At 39.8% G+C, this 19,505-nt stretch overlaps 2 protein-coding genes across 2 annotated transcripts in view; both read left to right on the top strand.

Annotated features, from left to right (window-relative positions):
* Positions 1 to 2,130: 2,130 nt before the first annotated feature.
* On the top strand, positions 2,131 to 7,358 carry LOC123756822 (uncharacterized). The gene is made up of 3 exons (XM_045740192.2): positions 2,131 to 2,218; positions 4,157 to 4,376; positions 5,103 to 7,358. Exons 1-3 carry the CDS (start codon positions 2,207 to 2,209, stop codon positions 5,435 to 5,437), a joined length of 567 nt encoding a protein of 188 aa, XP_045596148.1. The 5' UTR covers positions 2,131 to 2,206; the 3' UTR covers positions 5,438 to 7,358.
* A 10,145-nt stretch (positions 7,359 to 17,503) lies between these two features.
* LOC123756826 (uncharacterized) overlaps positions 17,504 to 19,505 on the top strand; it is a 29,229-nt gene continuing 27,227 nt past the window's right edge. The window contains exon 1 of the mRNA XM_069331931.1: positions 17,504 to 17,574. The gene's annotated coding sequence lies outside the window, so the exon portion shown is untranslated. The remainder of the gene's footprint in view (positions 17,575 to 19,505) is intronic.

The raw sequence follows: 19,505 nt of genomic DNA, 5'->3' as shown, positions 1-19,505 counted from the left end.
ATTTATGTACCAATACATAAATTTAGGCATAAAAAGTAAAGATGTTAGGAGACGAAAATACTCAATAAGCGTTCAGAGGTAACATGCAAGGTCTTTCCTGAATGCCTTTTATTCTCTTCTCCGATGCTATGGGTCCTCACAATTGCACCAGAGGAATACTATAATCTCTTATTAATAACCAATGTAAACTTTGCACAAGTTGACGTATATATGTATATATGTACTGACTGATGTTTACAAGGGATACACCGAGAGGTCTATCTTGTTTGTGTATTTCTCGGTGTATATATATACATAGAGTTTACCTGAGTCTTACACTCAGCTCAATACTAAAGTATACTTACTGATTTGGGAGTAAGGTATTGTGGGGGGGGGGGGAGCTTTACTGACCTTCCAAGGGCCTTACTGACCTTCCAAGTGCCTTACTGACCTTCCAAGTGCCTTACTGACCTTCCAAGGGCCTTACTGACCTTCCAAGTGCCTTACTGACCTTCCAAAGGCCTTACTGACCTTCCAAAGGCCTTATTGACCTTCTAAAGGTTGACTGGCCTTAAGCCCAACACCAAACCATGTCTGCAATAAAGCTATTATTATTAGTATTATTGTAGTTTAGTAGGAATATAAATCACATTTGTGACTAAAGCTGATAGAGCGACCCCCCCCCCCACACGCTGTGTTTCGTTGATAGAGCGCAAAGCATAAAATAAATCAAATCAAAGGCTTGACAATTCAAAATCAAGAAATACAGTCTGGGGAAAATAATTCAGATTGTCGGCACATGAAACCTGTTCTTTGGTTCTTATCGAATTCCTCCCCAAGGTCGAACTACTGTCCTACCACAGGATGCTAACCACAACAGTTGGCTAACTCCCGGGTGTCTCTTTACTGCTAAGTGAATAGAGGCATCTAGTGATAGGAAACATGCCCAACTATTACGCCCGGTGATCGAACCCGGTTTCTCGATTATGAGTCGAGAACGTAGACCTCTATACCACAGGATCTGCTTTATCACACAATGAATATACTCTATAAGATGCGAGCACTTCCTCCGAGTTGATAGTGCAGTAAAGTGTGGATCAATATAGTACAGAACAGTACAGTACAGAACAATACAATACAGTACAGTACAGAACAGTGCAGTAGAATACAATAAGCTATAACAACAGGTTGGAGGACATAATACAGTATACACAACGGGTCGAAGCGTATTTGTTCACAACAAAGTTACAGCGCAGTTACCCCTCTTCCCGCTCCTCGCCCACGACGAGACCCGTCCGGCAGCGCCCTCTGTAAACACCGTGTGAGGGGCGCCACGTCACCTTGAAGCAGGGGCTGCCATAGTGAGGGAAGGAGGCAAGGTGAGCTCACCTCGCCCACAAGGTGAACTTCTCTAATGCGTTCCTGACGCCCTCCTCGTTCGTCATCGCTACGCCAAAACCACACACACCATTTTAGCGCAAGTCTCACGTGTATCGGTGTCCCTCACGACCTTATCGCCTCTCCTGACGAAGAGGGTGTGAAGGGAAGGCGGGGAGGGAATCATTGGGTGGTTCTTTGGTATTTCTGCCTTGCGTTACTGGATTTTTTTTTGCCTGACAGAAAATGTCGTTGGTCGAAGGCGGGGTTCCTGGGACGAGGCTCTAAGCGCTGCATCACCTCCTGCTGCATGGGAAATTCGACTAGTACCTTAGCCTCAATACCCTCACAGAACATAATATTATTCGCTAAACATAAAGTTTAGTGAACGAGCACATATACAACAGTTACCCTCCGCAGCGCATGGCCTCACCTGAGAACAAACTCTAACCTTATCACTGTTTAAGAAGCAAAACAAGTGCCTGAGCTGCAAATGGACAAAAAGACGCGAGCATTTGTTTTCCATAAGCAAATCGGAGCTGGGGGACATTAGAGCCTTCAATTACCTGCACAAAAGAAGGAGAAAAACCCAATTATATTGATAATTTTTCATTGGCAATTCAAATATATTCAAAGCAGCGACGAACGGATAACAACACCATTGTTGAAGCGGACCATTAACACAACGCACTTGTCCCATCTGATTTCGTGCTGCGGTCGAGTAGGAACCAGTCCTTCTTCCTCTTTAGTCTCTGGCAACTCCAGCAAGGTCGACGGGGGTGTCCGGAGGGTTATATATACCAGGCGAGGCTGGAGCAGCGGCCAGTGGAGCAAGAGACAGCGAGGCAGCATGAGGACCTTGGTGGGTAGCTCTCGTGGTGTGCCCTAGTTTATAAGTGCTGCATCATTTGGCGTAAACCCGATATGTGGTGTTTGACGCTAAATTCGTTACACGTCTGGGATCCTCTCGGACATAGGTTCGAACCCTCGTCACGGCCCTTGTGGATTTGTTTCTAAATATTCGTGTTTGTGCAAGTTCTTCGGCACGATGAATATATGCATCGAGAAGTGTATGAAACTTCTAGGTGTATATACATTTGAGAGTTTATTATAGTCATGAACTACATTTAAGGCTATGGTATACCGGGTATACTCGCTGGTAGGTCACTAGGCTTGTGCGGTGGCCTTGAGAGCCCTCAGTGCTGATGGCTTTAAATTAAAATCAGTAGAAGAAAAGTTGGAAAACTTCAATGAATGACTTTGCTGTTGAAATTTATACCTATCTTAGCAGATAAATTATCATTTATAGAGTAAAATTACTATTAATATAAACCAAAAACTATCCTTATTATAATTCAATTATCATTAATGTAGTTTGCTTTATCAATTTAATAATTCAAAGTTCTGTAAAACCTAAAATCACAAAGAATTGCTTATGCAAATTGTCGGTAATTTAGATTCGAATTTTCTCTAGCTTAAGTGTCTGTGTCCTTACTTGAGTCTGACCTTTGATTCGTGAGCTAAGATCAACCATGGTGAAACTGTGGGTGAAAGGTCAGTCTTGTTACTCAGTGGGAGATAGTCAGCCATTTTGTATCCGTGGAGGAAGGTCTGCTGACTTGTACCTTTTAGGGAAAGGTCTGCCTTCACAGGTGTGTGTAGGTCTGTTTCCCCAGAGGTCAGTTACCTTCTCTGTGTGTAGGTCTATTACTACAACTTTTAGTAGCGTTGGCAGAATGCTAAAACGTGATGGTCACATTGTGTGTTTGTTAGACAGTTCGTGGCATATTAGGGATTAGGTGGCGTCATAAACAATCAAGGTCTCCACTGGCGCATGCTATGACTCGTAATGTGGAAACTTTCTCATCGATGCTCACCTTGACACTGGTAGATCTCATCCTTCCTGGTCTGAGGCAAGACCTTGGAAGCTGCTGACCGAGAGAGAGAGAGAGAGAGAGAGAGAGAGAGAGAGAGAGAGAGAGAGAGAGAGAGAGAGAGAGCTATGATGGGAGGCAGCCTGCAGTGTGTTATGTATGCAACCTCAACCTGATTTTCATTGTTTTGAGGATGATGCTAGATTATGATACAAGGGAGAGAATATAACGCTAATGGTTCTCAAGGCGATTTAAGTTCCCGATATGCATATACCAGTACTCTCATGTCAACCCGTTCTCGCACTTTCTTACAGTCAATATTGACTTATTAAATACGTGCATATGTGACATACTAAACATACTAGTTTACCTTGAAAAGCTTCATAGAAAACACCGACCTTACCTAACCTTTTTAGTATGTTAAGATAAGCATCTTATTGCTTCGTAATTATAATTATTACTTAACCTATACCTATAATAGGTTAAGTAATAATTGTAATTATGAAGCAATAAGATGCTTATCTTAACATACTAAGAAGGTTAGGTAAGGTCGGTGTTTTCTATGAAGCTTTTCAAGGTAAACTAGTATGTTTAGTATGTCACATATGCACGTATTTAATAAGTCAATATTGACTATACGAAAGTGCGAGAACGGGTTGCTCATGTACAGTGTCCTGTTTGGTGTTGTACTTAAGGCCTTTCAATTGCGGGAGGTGTTATTAAGGCCATACACAAGAGCTTACTCTAACCACCCAGCAAGTATACTACAGTCCTGAAGATTGTCCAGGACAATGCATAGAAAACGTCAATATTACGTTACTTTAATTCTTACAAATACGTTATATTTTTAACATATTGGTCGTTTCCGTACATGACGTATTTGGTTGGAAGATGCTTAGACTGACCAACTCTCCTGCACCCAACAGATTCTGTTGTGTGTGGTGGCGGCGGCTTACGCTCAGTTCGAAAGCGGCTTCGTCAAGATCCTGCAAGACAAGAGGTACCAAGATGGCGCCACCTTCGGCAACTACCGTGACCAGGAAGATGGAATCAAGTACTTCGAAGAGACTGATGCCAATGGTATTCGGCGTGGGTACTGGGAGTACCCTTCGGACGGAGGCCAGGTTCACCGCGTTGAGTTCGAAGGTGAGTTCTTTGTTGAGTTCGAAGATGAATTCTTTGTTGAGTTCGAAGATGAATTCTTTGTTGAGTTCGAAGAGGAATACTTTGTTGAGTTCGAAGAGGAATGCTTTGTTGAGTTCGAAGATGAATTATTTGTTGAGTTCGAGATTAAGTTCTTTGATGCGATGAATCCTAGAGCCAATCACAGACTACTTGAGTTTGTTGCATATTCATTTGCTTTTCTACCTAGTTCTTCTCGAAGTTAATCCTCTGACTTCACATCTAGGATTATTTTATTTATTTTTTTGACATGATCTGATTATATTTCCATTAGATGTGATCTCATTCCAGTGGATCTGATCTCCTGGGCATGTCTTTTAGCTTCACTAGTAGCATATTAGTTTCATGTTGAATTGTAACACTAGCTGTAAATTAGAGTGAACTTTTCAATTATTGGCGATTACAGCAGATTGTAAATGTTCATGTTCTTGAGGCTCTGTATGTCATGTGTTCTTTGATCACAATAAGTCGTATTTTCTTCCCATTTTACATGATGTAACTTCCGGAAGCTAATATTGTTCAATTAATGTTTTAGTATTTTAAATAATTATTCACGATGTATTTAAGGCCTCTGCAATCTAAAATTCATAAATAATTTGGCCTTTAATTAATATTAAATTTTGTTCTTTTAATTTCGATGAAAATTTATGAAAATCAATTCGAGGCAAATTAATATTTGGTTCCTTTCAGCCGGCCAAGGAATTGGCTTCAGGATTACCAACTCAAACATCCATGATTCAACGCCCGTGGTAAAACCCCTGCCCCAGTTCCAGCCACAGCCACAGCCACAGCCTCAGCCTCAGCCTCAGCCCCATCACCAGCCACAGCACCTGCCACAGCCCCTGCCACAGCCGCTGCCACAGCCCCTGCCACAGCCTCGACCTCAGCATGTCCCAAGACCAGCCATTAATCCTCAAACTACCACCACCCCCTACCCTGGGCCTCAGAACCTTTTCGACTATCCTGGAAACCTTGAGTTCTCTCGCTCCAATCTTGGTCATCGATTCAAGTTCACTGCTACTTAAATTCTCTTGTCTCTTTATTCCTTTATTCCTTTGTTTCGTTTTCCACTTCCTGTTTACATTTCTTACCCCTTGCTGATTTTCTAGTTTCTTCCTGACGTTTTCCTCGAACTACGTTAAGGAGATCATTTGCTGTTTAAACCGCTTGAAGGCTTCCAAGAACCTACAGTGTGATCTAGTCTTTTTTCTTGCAAATAAGTGATCAACAAAGAGGATTTCCTCATATTGCATCACTAAATTACTCTCACAAATTTCCATATTCTGTATATCTTGATTATTTTAAATTCCCCCTATGTCACACCCCACTATTTAAGCCATTCACACTTATTATCTTCTCTCTGTCTCTTTTTCTGTCTCTTTCTCTCTCTCGCAGAGGTCCATGTTACCGTCCCCCCATTCTTCCCTAAGACCGCTACCGAAGTGTCCTGCACTAGAAGGAAGATCTACGCTTCGTCGAAGTCTTCCTTCCGGTTCCTTGCTCCACGAGGCTCCATACTTGTCGTGAGAGTGTGGCAACGTCTTCAAGATCAACAACGAACACCGCTGTCATCTCGGTAACGATGTGCTGGGTCGTCTAGTGATATCTAGTCTCCAAGTATGATACAAAAAAAAATAATCTTTCAGCCTTACTTTCAAGATACCTCGAATGATGCAATGTTTACACCGTAAGACAAAGAAATCTATCGATAGAAAAATAGACTCATTGACTTAATGTATGTCACTCTTACGAGTGACTCCTTGAAAGATGTTTATGTGTCTCATCTAACGTGATTAACGATCGTGAATGGATGAGGTGAATTGTTTTCCCCCCAAGATGCTTCTTGGGTTCTCTCCATCTGTCTGTCTCCATCTATTGTTCTGCCTCTCACTCTATCTATCTATCTCTCCTTCGAATCTCATTTATCGATCGAAGTCGGATACATGGGCATTGTTACTTTATACTTCTAATACAAAGAAAACCCTCATGGTGATTATATTGCATAGTTCCATGAGTTAATGTCACATAACAGATCGCAAGTAAAATGTTACAAAAAAGTTATTAGATGTAGTTCAATTGAAAACCACAAGGGGTAGGGAAAATCTATAAAAATATATAAAACAAAATTTTTTAAGTCAAAATATTTGTATTTAATATTGTTTCCAAAAGTAATTTAACAATTCTTGTTTCGCGACAAGATGAATTCAACCCAAAATTGATTTTTTCATGAATTTATACGATTTTTATCAAATAATTCAGCTACTTCAGAGATTAAATATTTTTTAGGAGAAAATTAGTAATAATTTTGGTAACAAAAATCAATGATAAAACAAAATATTAAAACCCCCACAAAAATACTACCGAGAAATGTTATATATATAAAAAAATCAAATCAAAACAAATAAAATAAGAATTGTTTAGCATATGTGTTGTAAAATTACTTTTCTATCCATAGCTTTTCTAGAATAAAGGAAAATAAAATATTTTCATTCAGAAGCTTATAAATTCTAAATTATAATTTGTATGTGCTCTTTAAATCATTGATATTTGTTTGTTTCGTAAAATCAGTCACTGAAGCATTGTATCTCAAAATACGTTACACACATACTGGATCAAGGTAATACCTGGAGGTGGGCTAGGCCATCTAGCAGGTGGGATAGGCCATCTGGCAGGTGGGATAGGCCATCTGGCAGGTGGGATAGACCATCTGGCAGGTGGGATAGACCATCTGGCAGGTGGGCTAGCCCATCTGGCAAGCAGGCTACCCTCTCAGTTCCTCGGCTGATGTTTGCCACATTGCTGTCATTACTGGAGTCTCGGTTGATTTTCTGTTGATCTGCAACAGTAGTTCAACGGCAGGACGAGAAACGATTTCTCAAACATATTATAGCTATGATCATTGTATATTTTTTGTACAAATGTTTAATAAATTATTAAAATTGCAAATAGTTTTGTTATAAGAACCACACACACATAAGCTCTCATAAGATAAATTGTATTCGATTGTCTACAAAATACTGAAGAGGAAGAAATCGATAATTACAAGTGGCAGTCCAATTTGGGAGAATCAACCTGTTGTTTACCTATTGATAGTTTCGAGAGTCCGTCTTCACTCCCAATCCCAGCTTGTCTTGTGATAACTTGAACCGAAAGGCTGTTGTTTGAAGCAGCCTGCAGCCCTACATAGCCATTACGATCCGCCTGATTAGACAGTTTCTGTAAAACTTGTTCAACTGGCTCTTGAAAACCTGTATTTGTGTTCTGGTAATATTTTTAATATTTGGCGGGTGGATGTTGAAGAGTCGTGGACCTCTGATGTTCATAGTGTTCTCTGGATGTGCATGTATCTCCTCTACTCTTCACTGGAACTTTTCAGCATTTTCTACCATATCTTTAGCTCCTCTGACTTCCTATCTTGGAATGATTATGTGGGATCTGGTCGTACTGATGAAGACCTGATCTGCTGAAAACGTTGTATCTCATTTCCCTTTTCACTGTGGCTTTTTCGTATATATTTTATATATCTCCTCTTCTGTTCAGAGGGGGTATATTCTTAGTGTTTTGAGACGTCCACAAAATATGGACCCCACACTCGAAACCCAGGGTGGGCACCACACCCTAAGCCCAGAGTGGGCACCACACCCTAAGCCCAGGGTGGGCACCACACCCTAAGCCCAGAGTGGCACCACACCCTAAGTTCAGGTTTAACACCACACCCTAAGCCCAGGGTGGGCACCACACCCTAAGCCCAGAGTGGCACCACACCCTAAGTTCAGGTTTAACACCACACCCTAAGCCCAGGGTGGGCACCACACCATATAACAAAGTTGGACACAAAACATAAATGACGAACCTTTTCCAAATTTCCATTACGGGCTATTCATGCCCATGCCACCTATTGTGTGGCTTAATCTTCATTAATCACTCTCAATTTCCTGTAACCAACTGATGTTGTAAAACCTTATATGAAGCACAAGTTTGCTCTCATCTTGAATGTGGAATGCACTACTGAACTGCACCCATCATTTGTCAGAATTTTTGGACTGCTTGGAGACTCGTGCAAGGGAGCTCCTCTCTAGTTTTGACCCAGTGTGGTTGAGCCGGTCAGAACACCAACGAGATGATGGTGGACTAACCTTCATGTATGGTAAATGTTTTCTAAGTTCCCACCTTGTCCAACTGAATAGCCAAAAGTTGGTACTGATAACTCAAGGCGTTCAGTCATCAACAACCTCATGCTGGCAATGTATGAGGCTGTTGATGGATGATGATCCATCATGATGAAGATGATGATGATCTGATCATCATCATTGCGTCCCCAGCGATTTCTTGAATGACACACATCTGGAACTTATCCTCTCAACACGTCAACATGCATGAAGTCAACGGAACACATGAAGGCTCTGGCACACAGTTGGCTCCTGGCTCATCTTGTTCCTTAACATTAAAGTTAGTTTATTCCTAAAATATGCAAATAATATGTTCATGAAATAAATGAGTAGCTAGGGGCAGGCTGCGATACAGAATAAAAGCTGACAGTTTCACTAGGAACATTAACCATGTTAAACGATTCTTCGCGGCAGGGGATCGTATTCCAGGGACCATAGGATTAAGGACTTCCTCGAAACGCTACGCGTACTAGTGGCTGTACAAGAATGTAACAACTCTTGTATATATCTCAAAAAAAAAAAAAAAAAAAAAAAAAAAAAACATTGACATTTATAATGTTCCCTAACCTTAGAGAGAGAGAGAGAGAGAGAGAGAGAGAGAGAGAGAGAGAGAGAGAGAGAGAGAGAGAGAGAGAGAGAGAGAGAGAGAGAGAGAGAGAGAGAGAGAGAGAGTGAGAGAGAGATAAATAATGTATAAATTTGCTTTAGTTCCAAAAAATATACTAGTAAGCTCAACAAATACTGCTGATATTGTTAATATTTGCAATATTTTTAAATAATTTTTGAGTAGTTCGTATTGAGAAAATGAATTAGAGCCATGCCGGGGTTTCGAACCAGCAACACGGATGCCTCCCAGGCGTACGTTTTAAACCACAGATATCATAGTTCAGTAGTTTAAGGCGAGAGTTTGGAGTACCTATGTTGTTGGTGCAAGTATCCAGCATGGTTCCAGTTGATTTTATCGTTGATACATCATTAATGCTGCTTCTTTGTGCTTTGTTGATAATGAGTTTGGTTAAATTATTATTAGAGTTTCCTTGAAGCGATCTGAGGTATTTATGCAACCTGTCGTCCTCACACTTATTGCACTGCATTTTTTACGTTTCCCATTCTAACGTTAAATTTACTATGGTTTAGTTAAATGAAAAATATCGTAATACTGACGCTTTAGCGGCCTAGATATGTTAGGCGGGTTGTCTAGTTTATTTAGCCTCAGGGTCTGCACAGTCACTTTGTATACAAGTCACAATCAACTTGAGAATGGTCCAGGACGGACCGGAACCTCGTCGTCTGTTTACTTTCTAGTGTGTGGTTTGGTCAACAAATCAGAACTCGCCCAATCGCAAATCGTACAATCACAAATCGTCCAATCGCAAATCGTCCAATCACAAATCAGGACTCGTCCAATCACAAATCAGGATTCGTCCAAACGCAGATCAACCAATCACAACTCAGAACTCGTCCGTTCTCACGTCCAGTGGTGAGAAAGGACGAGTTTGTAATGACTATATAGTGATTCAAGTCTGAATTTTCATCTAATTGAATTAAAAATTAATTTGGCAATCTGAAAGAGAGATTTAATAAAATAAATGCTAATTTAATGTCATGCATAATTACTGTGGACCTTGACATTATTCAAGAGAACCTTTGTTAAATGAAGTATTAGACCTTAACATTACCCAAAAAGGCACTTAGTTAAACAAAAAACAAAGGAATTTGCTGTCAGGAGGCGTCTTGTAAACACTTGAGATAGGCCTTGAACCGACTACCTTCAAATACCAAAGGTAGATGAAAATATCAAGTACTCAAGTGGTATTTCTCCAGAGCAGGAAGGTTCGTCCTTCCAAAGGTCGCAATTCATCAGATATCGACTATAAAAAGGTCTATGATATAAAAACTTATTGCGTATAATGCTTGCATAAAGCATTTATATCCCATCAGAGTTCATGTTGCATAAAAATTAAAACACATTAATTTCACTTAAATTCTTGAAAATAGCGTCAGAAATATTAGACGTTATTCAGAGACATTCGTAATGGAGCCTATTAGCATTTTCTTAACTAGTAAACAACGGAAACTTATCCTCGGAATGTTGAATTTGTCACAGAGAATGCTTGGGATAACTCGGCAGACACACGCATGAGATGAAAGGAAAACGACGACGTTTCGGCCTATCCTGGACCCTTATCACGTCGTGACGACGTTTCGGTCCATCCTCGACCCTTATAAAGTCTTGATTATAGTCCAAAACGGACTGAAACGTCGTCATGATAATTAGATATTAACTATATTGTTTCTCTATCTCTCTATATATATCCGCACGTTTCTCTTTCCCTACTCTTTTCCCCATTTCTCTCTTATCCCTGTCTCCCCTTCCTCCTATCCCTCTCTATCCTAATTATAATTCTTCTTATGTAAAGGCGTCTCTTCAGGCGATCACATCCCCAAGCGGATCCAAGGGATTGCCAAGGTCACCACACTCCCCAACCTTCGTTAGGGCGAGGCAGCAGATTCAAATTCAAATTCAAATATTTATTGAGGTAAAAGTACATACTTAGATGATGAGTTACAAACATAATGTTGGATTTATAGATAGAGCTAGTACATACAATACCTAAAGCTACTAATACGCATAGCGTTTCGGGCAAATTGTAGTGCAGATTTCTAAATGAATTCTTAGTTTACGTTATAAAACAGACTGAGTCTTAAAGTTCTTTGATATCTCTCTTCATTACACCTGAATTGTCTATAATTACACCTGGATAATCTATAATTTCACCTGGATAATCTATAATTACACCTGAATCGTCTATAATTACACCTGGATAATTTGGAATTAATTGTTTTTTATCGCCAAGATTCGAGTACTAACAAGATTCTAGCAGTCATATATTCAAGGTTTTCTTTACAAAAAATGCACCTTTTTGTTTAAAAAAAAAATGTGGATATCAACGAGAATTGACACGAGGCAGTTATGCAGATCTAGAAACTTGCCCCGTAAACCTTGTTTACACATCAGCTTAAAACTGTCGTTGACGTAGGAAGGGAAGTGGTTGTCGTTCATCCCAGTGACTAAACCAACCAGAAAATATATTATTTTCATGCTATAGTAATGCTCTTTGTATCTCACTGGGAGTCACAGTGCAGTGAAGATGACGTTCGATATCATGTCAGACGGTAGAAAGATGTACACTGCGAGATTTTCAGTTTGAATACTAATTACGTCAGACTTATGGACTGAGGGACCTTCTGAAGGTATTTTGGCCCATATGAGGCAGCTCCTATTTACATCCACTCAAATGCATTCATATGTCTAACCTACGCTTGAAACAATCAAATGATCGCACGTGTGCTTGGTTACCCGGTAATCTGTTCCACAAATAAACAACACTCTGGGTCAATACTGGTCTTTACAAAAGACCAGTATTTACCCAGGTCTTTCCTAAATCTAAACTTATCCAGATTATAGCGTTTGTCTCTTGTAGTGTTCATTGCTTATGAAAGACATTCATCAAAGTTTTTTTGCTATATTAAAACTTACCCAATTTAAACTAACCAAACACAATACAACCTAATCCATTATAACCTAACGTTATGTAAGGTTATACGTAAAATATACCTAGAATATATCTAAGTAAGATATACCTACGTAGCTATATATATATATATATATATATATATATATATATATATATATATATATATATATATATATATATATATATATATATCTACGTAAGATATACCTAAGATATATCCAATTTTAACAATCAGAAACCAAATTATGAACGATTTGGTTGTGTACGATATAACCAAACCTAACCTAACCAAAACAGCCCGGTTGATCTGAGCTCAGTGTTATCTGTCATCGGCTCCCATCCCTTGATGATTAATATATTATAGAAAAACAATGTCAGAGAACTCAGCAGAGTAAAACAGGGTACAGCGATAGCCTCGCTTCTTGCAGGACTGACGTTCGATCCTCGATCGTCCAAGTGCTTGGGCACCGGTTCCTCATTCTATTATACCCACAGTTCCTTGTCCTTGTACCCCTGCTAGGTGCTACATAACCAAACCGGTTGAGCGCTTTCTCCTCAGAATTCTCTTGAATTTCCAGATTTGAGCTACATATATAGCTCTTAAACTGAAGATGTGACACACTTAAACTGAAGATGTGACACTTAGACTGAAGATGTGACACACTTAGACTGAAGATGTGACACACTTAAACTGAAGATGTGACACTTAGACTGAAGATGTGACACACTTAGACTGAAGATGTGACACACTTAAACTGAAGATGTGACACTTAAACTGAAGATGTGACACACTTAGACTGAAGATGTGACACACTTAAACTGAAGATGTGACACTTAGACTGAAGATGTGACACACTTAGACTGAATATGTGATGCACTTAACTGAATGTCGCTCACCACTTGAATAAATCATTGTTAGAGTATCAAAAACGTTTTAAATATCTTTAAAAAAGATTGAAATTCAGTTTCCAAACAAACTTTCAACCCTATATACATGTCCAATAAACATTCCCATACATATTCTCATAGCATTAAACAACAACAAAAATACACTTGAACCAATTACACGCTACTTGAATGCTTGTGATTATCCAAACCCTTAAAACCGTCAGAACAACGCACTTCGACGCTGTCGATCCGGTTTACCCTAGCGCGGTTTACATGGGAGGAAATGTTAACCGGACTTTACAGTAAGGAAGGAGTGGTTCCTGAGAGCAGGTCAGAGGTCAGGCGAGAATTATTCAGGGCGTGGCTACAAGGATGTGAAGACTGAAGGGAAAAACATCGGGACTGCTGGCATTTGAGAACGAATCTGATGAATTTGCGAGCGTCCAGAATCGTAGTCTAAGACTGAGGTATACTTAGGTCCAGAGCCAGGCCGAGCGTGGGTCTAGGGCCAGACACATTCAGAATCTAAACTTTTCTTCTTTTTATTTATGATTTTCCGTCACATAATGTCTTCCAAACGCAGGAAACAACCAATCAGAAACCAGACTGCACTGACATCCTTGTACAATCAAAAGCGAACTTGAGAAAAGCAAGATTAACACTTAATATTTTATCTATCACATTACTTTGCAAGAAGACCAATGTGCTGGTATGTATCCAAAATTCATTCGACTTCGATGTTTAATTCAACAGGATCAGCAGACTTCGATGATTCAATCAATAAGTTCAGCAGAGTTAAATATTTCTACACTGCTGAATCTTTGAGTCTGCGTCTCTCGATGATGTATAGCTGACACATCACAGATGTTCATATAATTATCCACACTGCTTGCCACATTAGACGCGAATGTCAAAAGCAACTTTGTAAATCATTATTTCTCGAGTGTTTTCTATGGCCTTTTTCACTGCCGACGGCAGGATAGGTATATTGAGTCCGAAATATATATTATGAAACCAAAGATTGGCAACGATTGGATATAGGAAATATATCCAATCATTGAATTATAGGATATAAGAATTATATCCTATAATTAGTGTCTGGATATTTGTAATAAATTTTCAAATAATTCGCTCATCCTTTCACCCTTTGGAAACCATATAATAAAAATTATAAAAATGGAAAATAAATAAATATTCATATTGAAAGTTTATTCCTGAACAGTTACCTAGAAAGAGAAGGGATTTTAAGCACAATCAACTTGAGAATGGTCCAGGACGGACCGAAACGTCGTCGTCTCTTGACTTTCTAGTGTGTGGTCTGGTCAACAGTTACCTAGAAGTGTCATATTATTTCAACTTGACGGGTTGTAGTCGCTAGTTCATGGTCATTCCCCGACGCCGCCCATCAACATTCCTGGATTCTGAACGAGTTGTGGTGTTCAATGCCAACAGGCGAGTAACCAGTTTGGCTGTCGAGTGGGGTGCCAGGGGGCATTTCTTTCCACAAATTTACCGTGAATATATCTCTCTAATATGACGAGATGACGACCTCTTTGGGCGACGTTTTAAACACGGATGGTATGATGATATTGGGGTGTGTGACAGTGGGTTTGGGGTGGTATAACGGGGGTTATATGTGGTATACTAAGGAAGATATACTGGTTCAGGAGCACACCGAGCGAGTTTGTGTTCTCAAGGAGACTTGTCGCTACCCGGTTGTGATCCCAGAAGATAAAATAAGAGTCGAGCTGTGGCTCTGGGCCCCCGCCTCGCCCTCAGTGTCTCGGTCTGTTCTAAAGGCCGTGAACATATCTGATATGTTCTAGGAACGGAATTACGATAACAAAGATCTCACTTTGTTTAAATTTTAAACAGCTTCGCTTCGTGCAGGCCGGCGTTCGATCCCCGATGGTATAAGTGGTTGGGCACAATTGCTTCTTCTCTGTTCTATCCCAGCTCCTTGTTTTCCTATCCCTTTCCATGTGCTAGATATACTTAACCTGCCATAGTGATTTCTTCTCCTAATTAGCTTACCTTACATTATCTCCTGACTGTTGGTCTGATCAACTAGGCTGTTAGACGCAGCTGCTTGCAGCAGTAGCTTTCGTCATTCAATTTATGTTATTAACTAAAACACAGCAGCGGTGGAATGAACCCTAGAGTAGGTCAACTGTTGTGGGATGCATCCCGCATGCAACATAAAATTGTGCAACTTGTCTTCTTACCTTAATGCACCATCTTTTTAACACAATCGACCAAATCGTCAAAATAATGACGTTTTAATGACATTTAAACCACCGTAATATTTACGCTAATAAATATCGGCCTCAATAGCCTAAGTTGGTTGATCAGGTTTGTACGCTTTTGCTGAGGGAAAAACCACTTCAAATATGACGTTTGTGCTGCCTCGTTAAATAGTTACATACTGTACTTGTTTGTGTTCAAACAAACACGTTACATAATAATTGTTTGTCTTTCAACAAACAAATTACATTTGTGTCTACAAAATACAAATATAACAATTATATAAAAAATTGACAAAATATTACAAACCTGAAATATCAGAAATATTTATTATGTCTCTGATTAATCTGATTTCTCAGTTTATCTGATTTCTCCCTATTTCGTATTTCTGATTCTGATTTTCGATTACCTGATTTCTCACGATATTTTATTTCAAGTCTGCTTAGACGAAGAAGGATTAGAAGGACCTACAGACTAAGACTTGGGTCTGTTTAATAATCCTATTCTAATTAATAACTTCATTGTGACTAATAAAGTTCGGACAAAGACAAGATACAACCCACAACAACCTGGTTGATAACATTACAGTCACTCGGATTCTCAGAGATTCGAACTTGAGACAAAGTTGAAAGCTGTGGCGAATATCAAAGACAAAATAAAAGAAAAGAGAACAAAGGAATATAAACAAAACATGAACAAGAAAACAAACACAAAAATAATGAAAAATAATAAAGAAAATCAAACCGGATAAAACAACGGATAAGACAATACAAAACAATTAAACTTCGCCACGGTATAAACAGCCGCGTCTAGAAGTTAAACTTAATTTGTAAACAAATGGAGAAACTTTGAACTTTCGGCTGTCTGCAAGGTCTGAGTGTCCCTGTGGCCCAAAGTTCAAGACCACGAAGTGGTTCTGTGGATCAGAAGTTGGCATGAGTGGTTCTGTGGATCAGATGTTGGCAGGAGTGGTTCTGTGGATCAGAAGTTGGCAGGAGTGGTTCTGTGGATCAGAAGTTGGCAGGAGTGGTTCTGTGGATCAAAAGTTGGCAGGAGTGGTTCTGTGGATCAGAAGTTGGCAGGAGTGGTTCTGTGGATCAAAAGTTGGCAGGAGTGGTTCTGTGGATCAGACGTTGGCAGGAGTGGTTCTGTGGATCAGATGTTGGCATGAGTGGTTCTGTGGATCAGATGTTGGCAGGAGTGGTTCTGTGGATCAGATGTTGGCAGGAGTGGTTCTGTGGATCAGATGCTGGCATGAGTGGTTCTGTGGATCAGATGCTGGCAGGTGTGGTTCTGTGGATCAGATGTTGGCATGAGTGGTTCTGTGGATCAGATGTTGGCATGAGTGGTTCTGTGGATCAGATGCTGGCATGAGTGGTTCTGTGGATTAGATGCTGGCAGGAGTGGTTCTGTGGATCAGTCGTGGATCGAACAACATTTCTTAATTTTAAATATCCTGCTGTAAATGAATTGCCGATAACAATGGGAAGCTTGTGAAATGCATTGGAAGTAAACTGTTTGCGTTTTGATGCGATTCAAAAAAAGGAGTTTTAATCATGAATGATGTCCGTATCGAGACCATCTCAATGTGTTTCAGGATTATATTATATTTAACTATTTAAATGAAACATTTTGCTCTTTACGTACTCCACATGTTAATGATAGTAATTTCAGAGTTTGATTAGTTTCTCAAACTCACTAAGAGAGAGAGAGAGAGAGAGAGAGAGAGAGAGAGAGAGAGAGAGAGAGAGAGAGAGAGAGAGAGAGAGAGAGAGAGAGAGAGAGAGAGAGAGAGAGAGAGAGAGAGAGAGAGACAGAGAGAGAGAGAGAGAGAGAGAGAGAGAGAGAGAGAGAGAGAGAGAGAGAGAGAGAGAGAGAGAGAGAGAGAGAGAGAGAGAGAGAGAGAGAGAGAGAGAGAGAGAGAGAGAGAGAGAGAGAGAGAGAGAGAGAGAGAGAGAGAGAGATAGAGAGAGAGAGAGTGGTGGGAGGGACGAGGTAGGTGGTAAGACACAATTGAAGTCCATAAAACCCTAATCGAAAAATATAAAAAGTAGAAAGAACTATAAAAAATCGTAAAAAGACTTCACAATATACTTGCAGATGACGAGAGTTACCAAGTGATCAACTGAGCCCAGGACTCGGGCTGTTCAGCTCGGGGGTTCACTTTGGTGATATGAACAGGTTCCAAGACGTTAAGGTCTTGTCTTTAACAGTTAGAAGTCAGTATAGTGATATCCTTGCAGGTGAAATGGTGGTTTATAGCTTCGCAGTGACCCCACCACAGCAGAGGACCCAATTTGCCAAAGGGGACAAACCTGTACGGTAAGATTCAGAATATCTCTCTCTCGAAAGAGGGAATTCTAACGATGTTCATGTTTTGAAACAATTAAAGTGGATGAAAACTTTATAATTAGCAGAGCAGAAAATGATCGTGGTAAAATAGCTCGTTAATCCAATCGCCAAACCCTCTGTTTATGAAAGAAAACGGTTTACAAACGACTCACAAATGATTTCGTTCGAACATTTCCGGAACAAGTGCATCACAGATGAATTTTGTTCGAACCACAACGCTGTAAATGCTTCACCCACGTACTACAAATACAAATAATCGCCAACAGAACCTAAACACCTAACCTAACATACGCCTAACTATACATTGAATTTGTATGTGTATTAACTTATACATAATATTCATTTATATATGAGAACAAACCAATGTTAATACACAGTATTTTAAAATTTATGAATGCGTCTGGGGAGGACGGCCGCCGCTTTAACCAGCCTCGTGTGAGGACGGGTTAGCTAAAGAATATTGGTAGATTTTTTAACATTTTATTTTATATTTTATATTTATTATATTTTTACCTTTAGTATTTTTTATTAGATTTTTAATGTCAGTCGCTATGAAGTATTTTTCTAAGATTTGTAAAAAAATTTTGTTGAGAAATTGTGTTTTCTGTTTTTAACACTAATGATGAAGTATATGCTCTGAAATGTTTGTTTTGAAATATGTATGTGTATATATATATATATATATATATATATATATATATATATATATATATATATATATATATATATATATATATATATAATATATATATATATAATATAAGCTGAACTAAAATATATCATGATAATTAGCTGGGATATAATGAAAATAAACTGAAATATGATGACAAAACGCTGGGAATCGAACGCCGACTCTGTAAGAAGCGAAGCCGTTGCTCTACCGACCAGTCCAACTGACTGGAGCTCAGTGATTGCTCAAGCAACAGCTAAGCATCAAGAAAGTCCCAAGAAGCGTGTCTCACTGGACCTTACCACTAAAGCGAAGAAAACAAAAAGCAGAAGAAGGTCTGCGCCCGCCTGTCCTCGCGTCAACATGGGCAGGAGAAACTGACGAAGACCTCCAGGGACGGTCCAGTGAGGACCCACACTCAACATGGAAAGACGAGTACGCGGAGGGAGCAAGGCACCTGGCCCAACCACTTCCGTCGAGGCCAGCAAGCTGCTCAGGCTGGTGTGATAAGAATAGCGTGGTCCATCTGGCTCAGCGAGGTCTTCCGTCCTAGGTCACGGAAACTTCAAGAAGCGCAGATTGCAGACTAAATAGCTCAAACTCTCGAACATATGAAATTGACGACGTTTCGGTCCATCCTGGACCCTTATCAAGTTGTGACGACGTTTTGGTCCGTCGTGGACGCATATCAAGTCGTGACGACGTTTCGGTCTGTCGTGGACCCTTATCAAGTCGTGACGACGTTTCGGTCAGTCGTGGACGCTTCACATATCGTGGTAGTGACTGATGGACTAATTTGATTGCTCCGAATGTGACTGTCAGTAGACACTCGTGATTTAAATTATATTTGTCAAAAGCTGATGGGTGTTGATGTGAGCTGGAAGATGAAATGTGTAAATGGGTAGGAGGAGAAGGAGGTGGAAGACGAGGAGGAATAGGAGGAGGAGGAATAGTTATGTTCCATAGTGGGAGAAAGTTAATAAATAATCAATCAGGCAGAGAAAAAATGGGAAGTAGATGGAGTATAAGAAGAAGGAAGAGTGTGGAAATGGCAATGAGGAAAATCCTCACTGTACTGTTGGTAAGTAATATGATCACCTCTCCACACTGCCCTGCATGACAGTGAATATGATCACCATCCTCCCTATAATAAGAACTAACTGAATTACTGACCTTAGGCAAAATTTAATGAAAGTTATGTAAATATATAACAATGAAATAATGAAATGTG

Source organism: Procambarus clarkii, chromosome 26, assembly GCF_040958095.1.
Source record: "Procambarus clarkii isolate CNS0578487 chromosome 26, FALCON_Pclarkii_2.0, whole genome shotgun sequence".
Classification (NCBI taxonomy): Eukaryota; Metazoa; Arthropoda; class Malacostraca; order Decapoda; family Cambaridae; genus Procambarus; species Procambarus clarkii.
The sequence above is the reverse complement of the archived record's forward strand: the minus strand, read 5'-3'. Positions and strand labels throughout refer to the sequence as shown.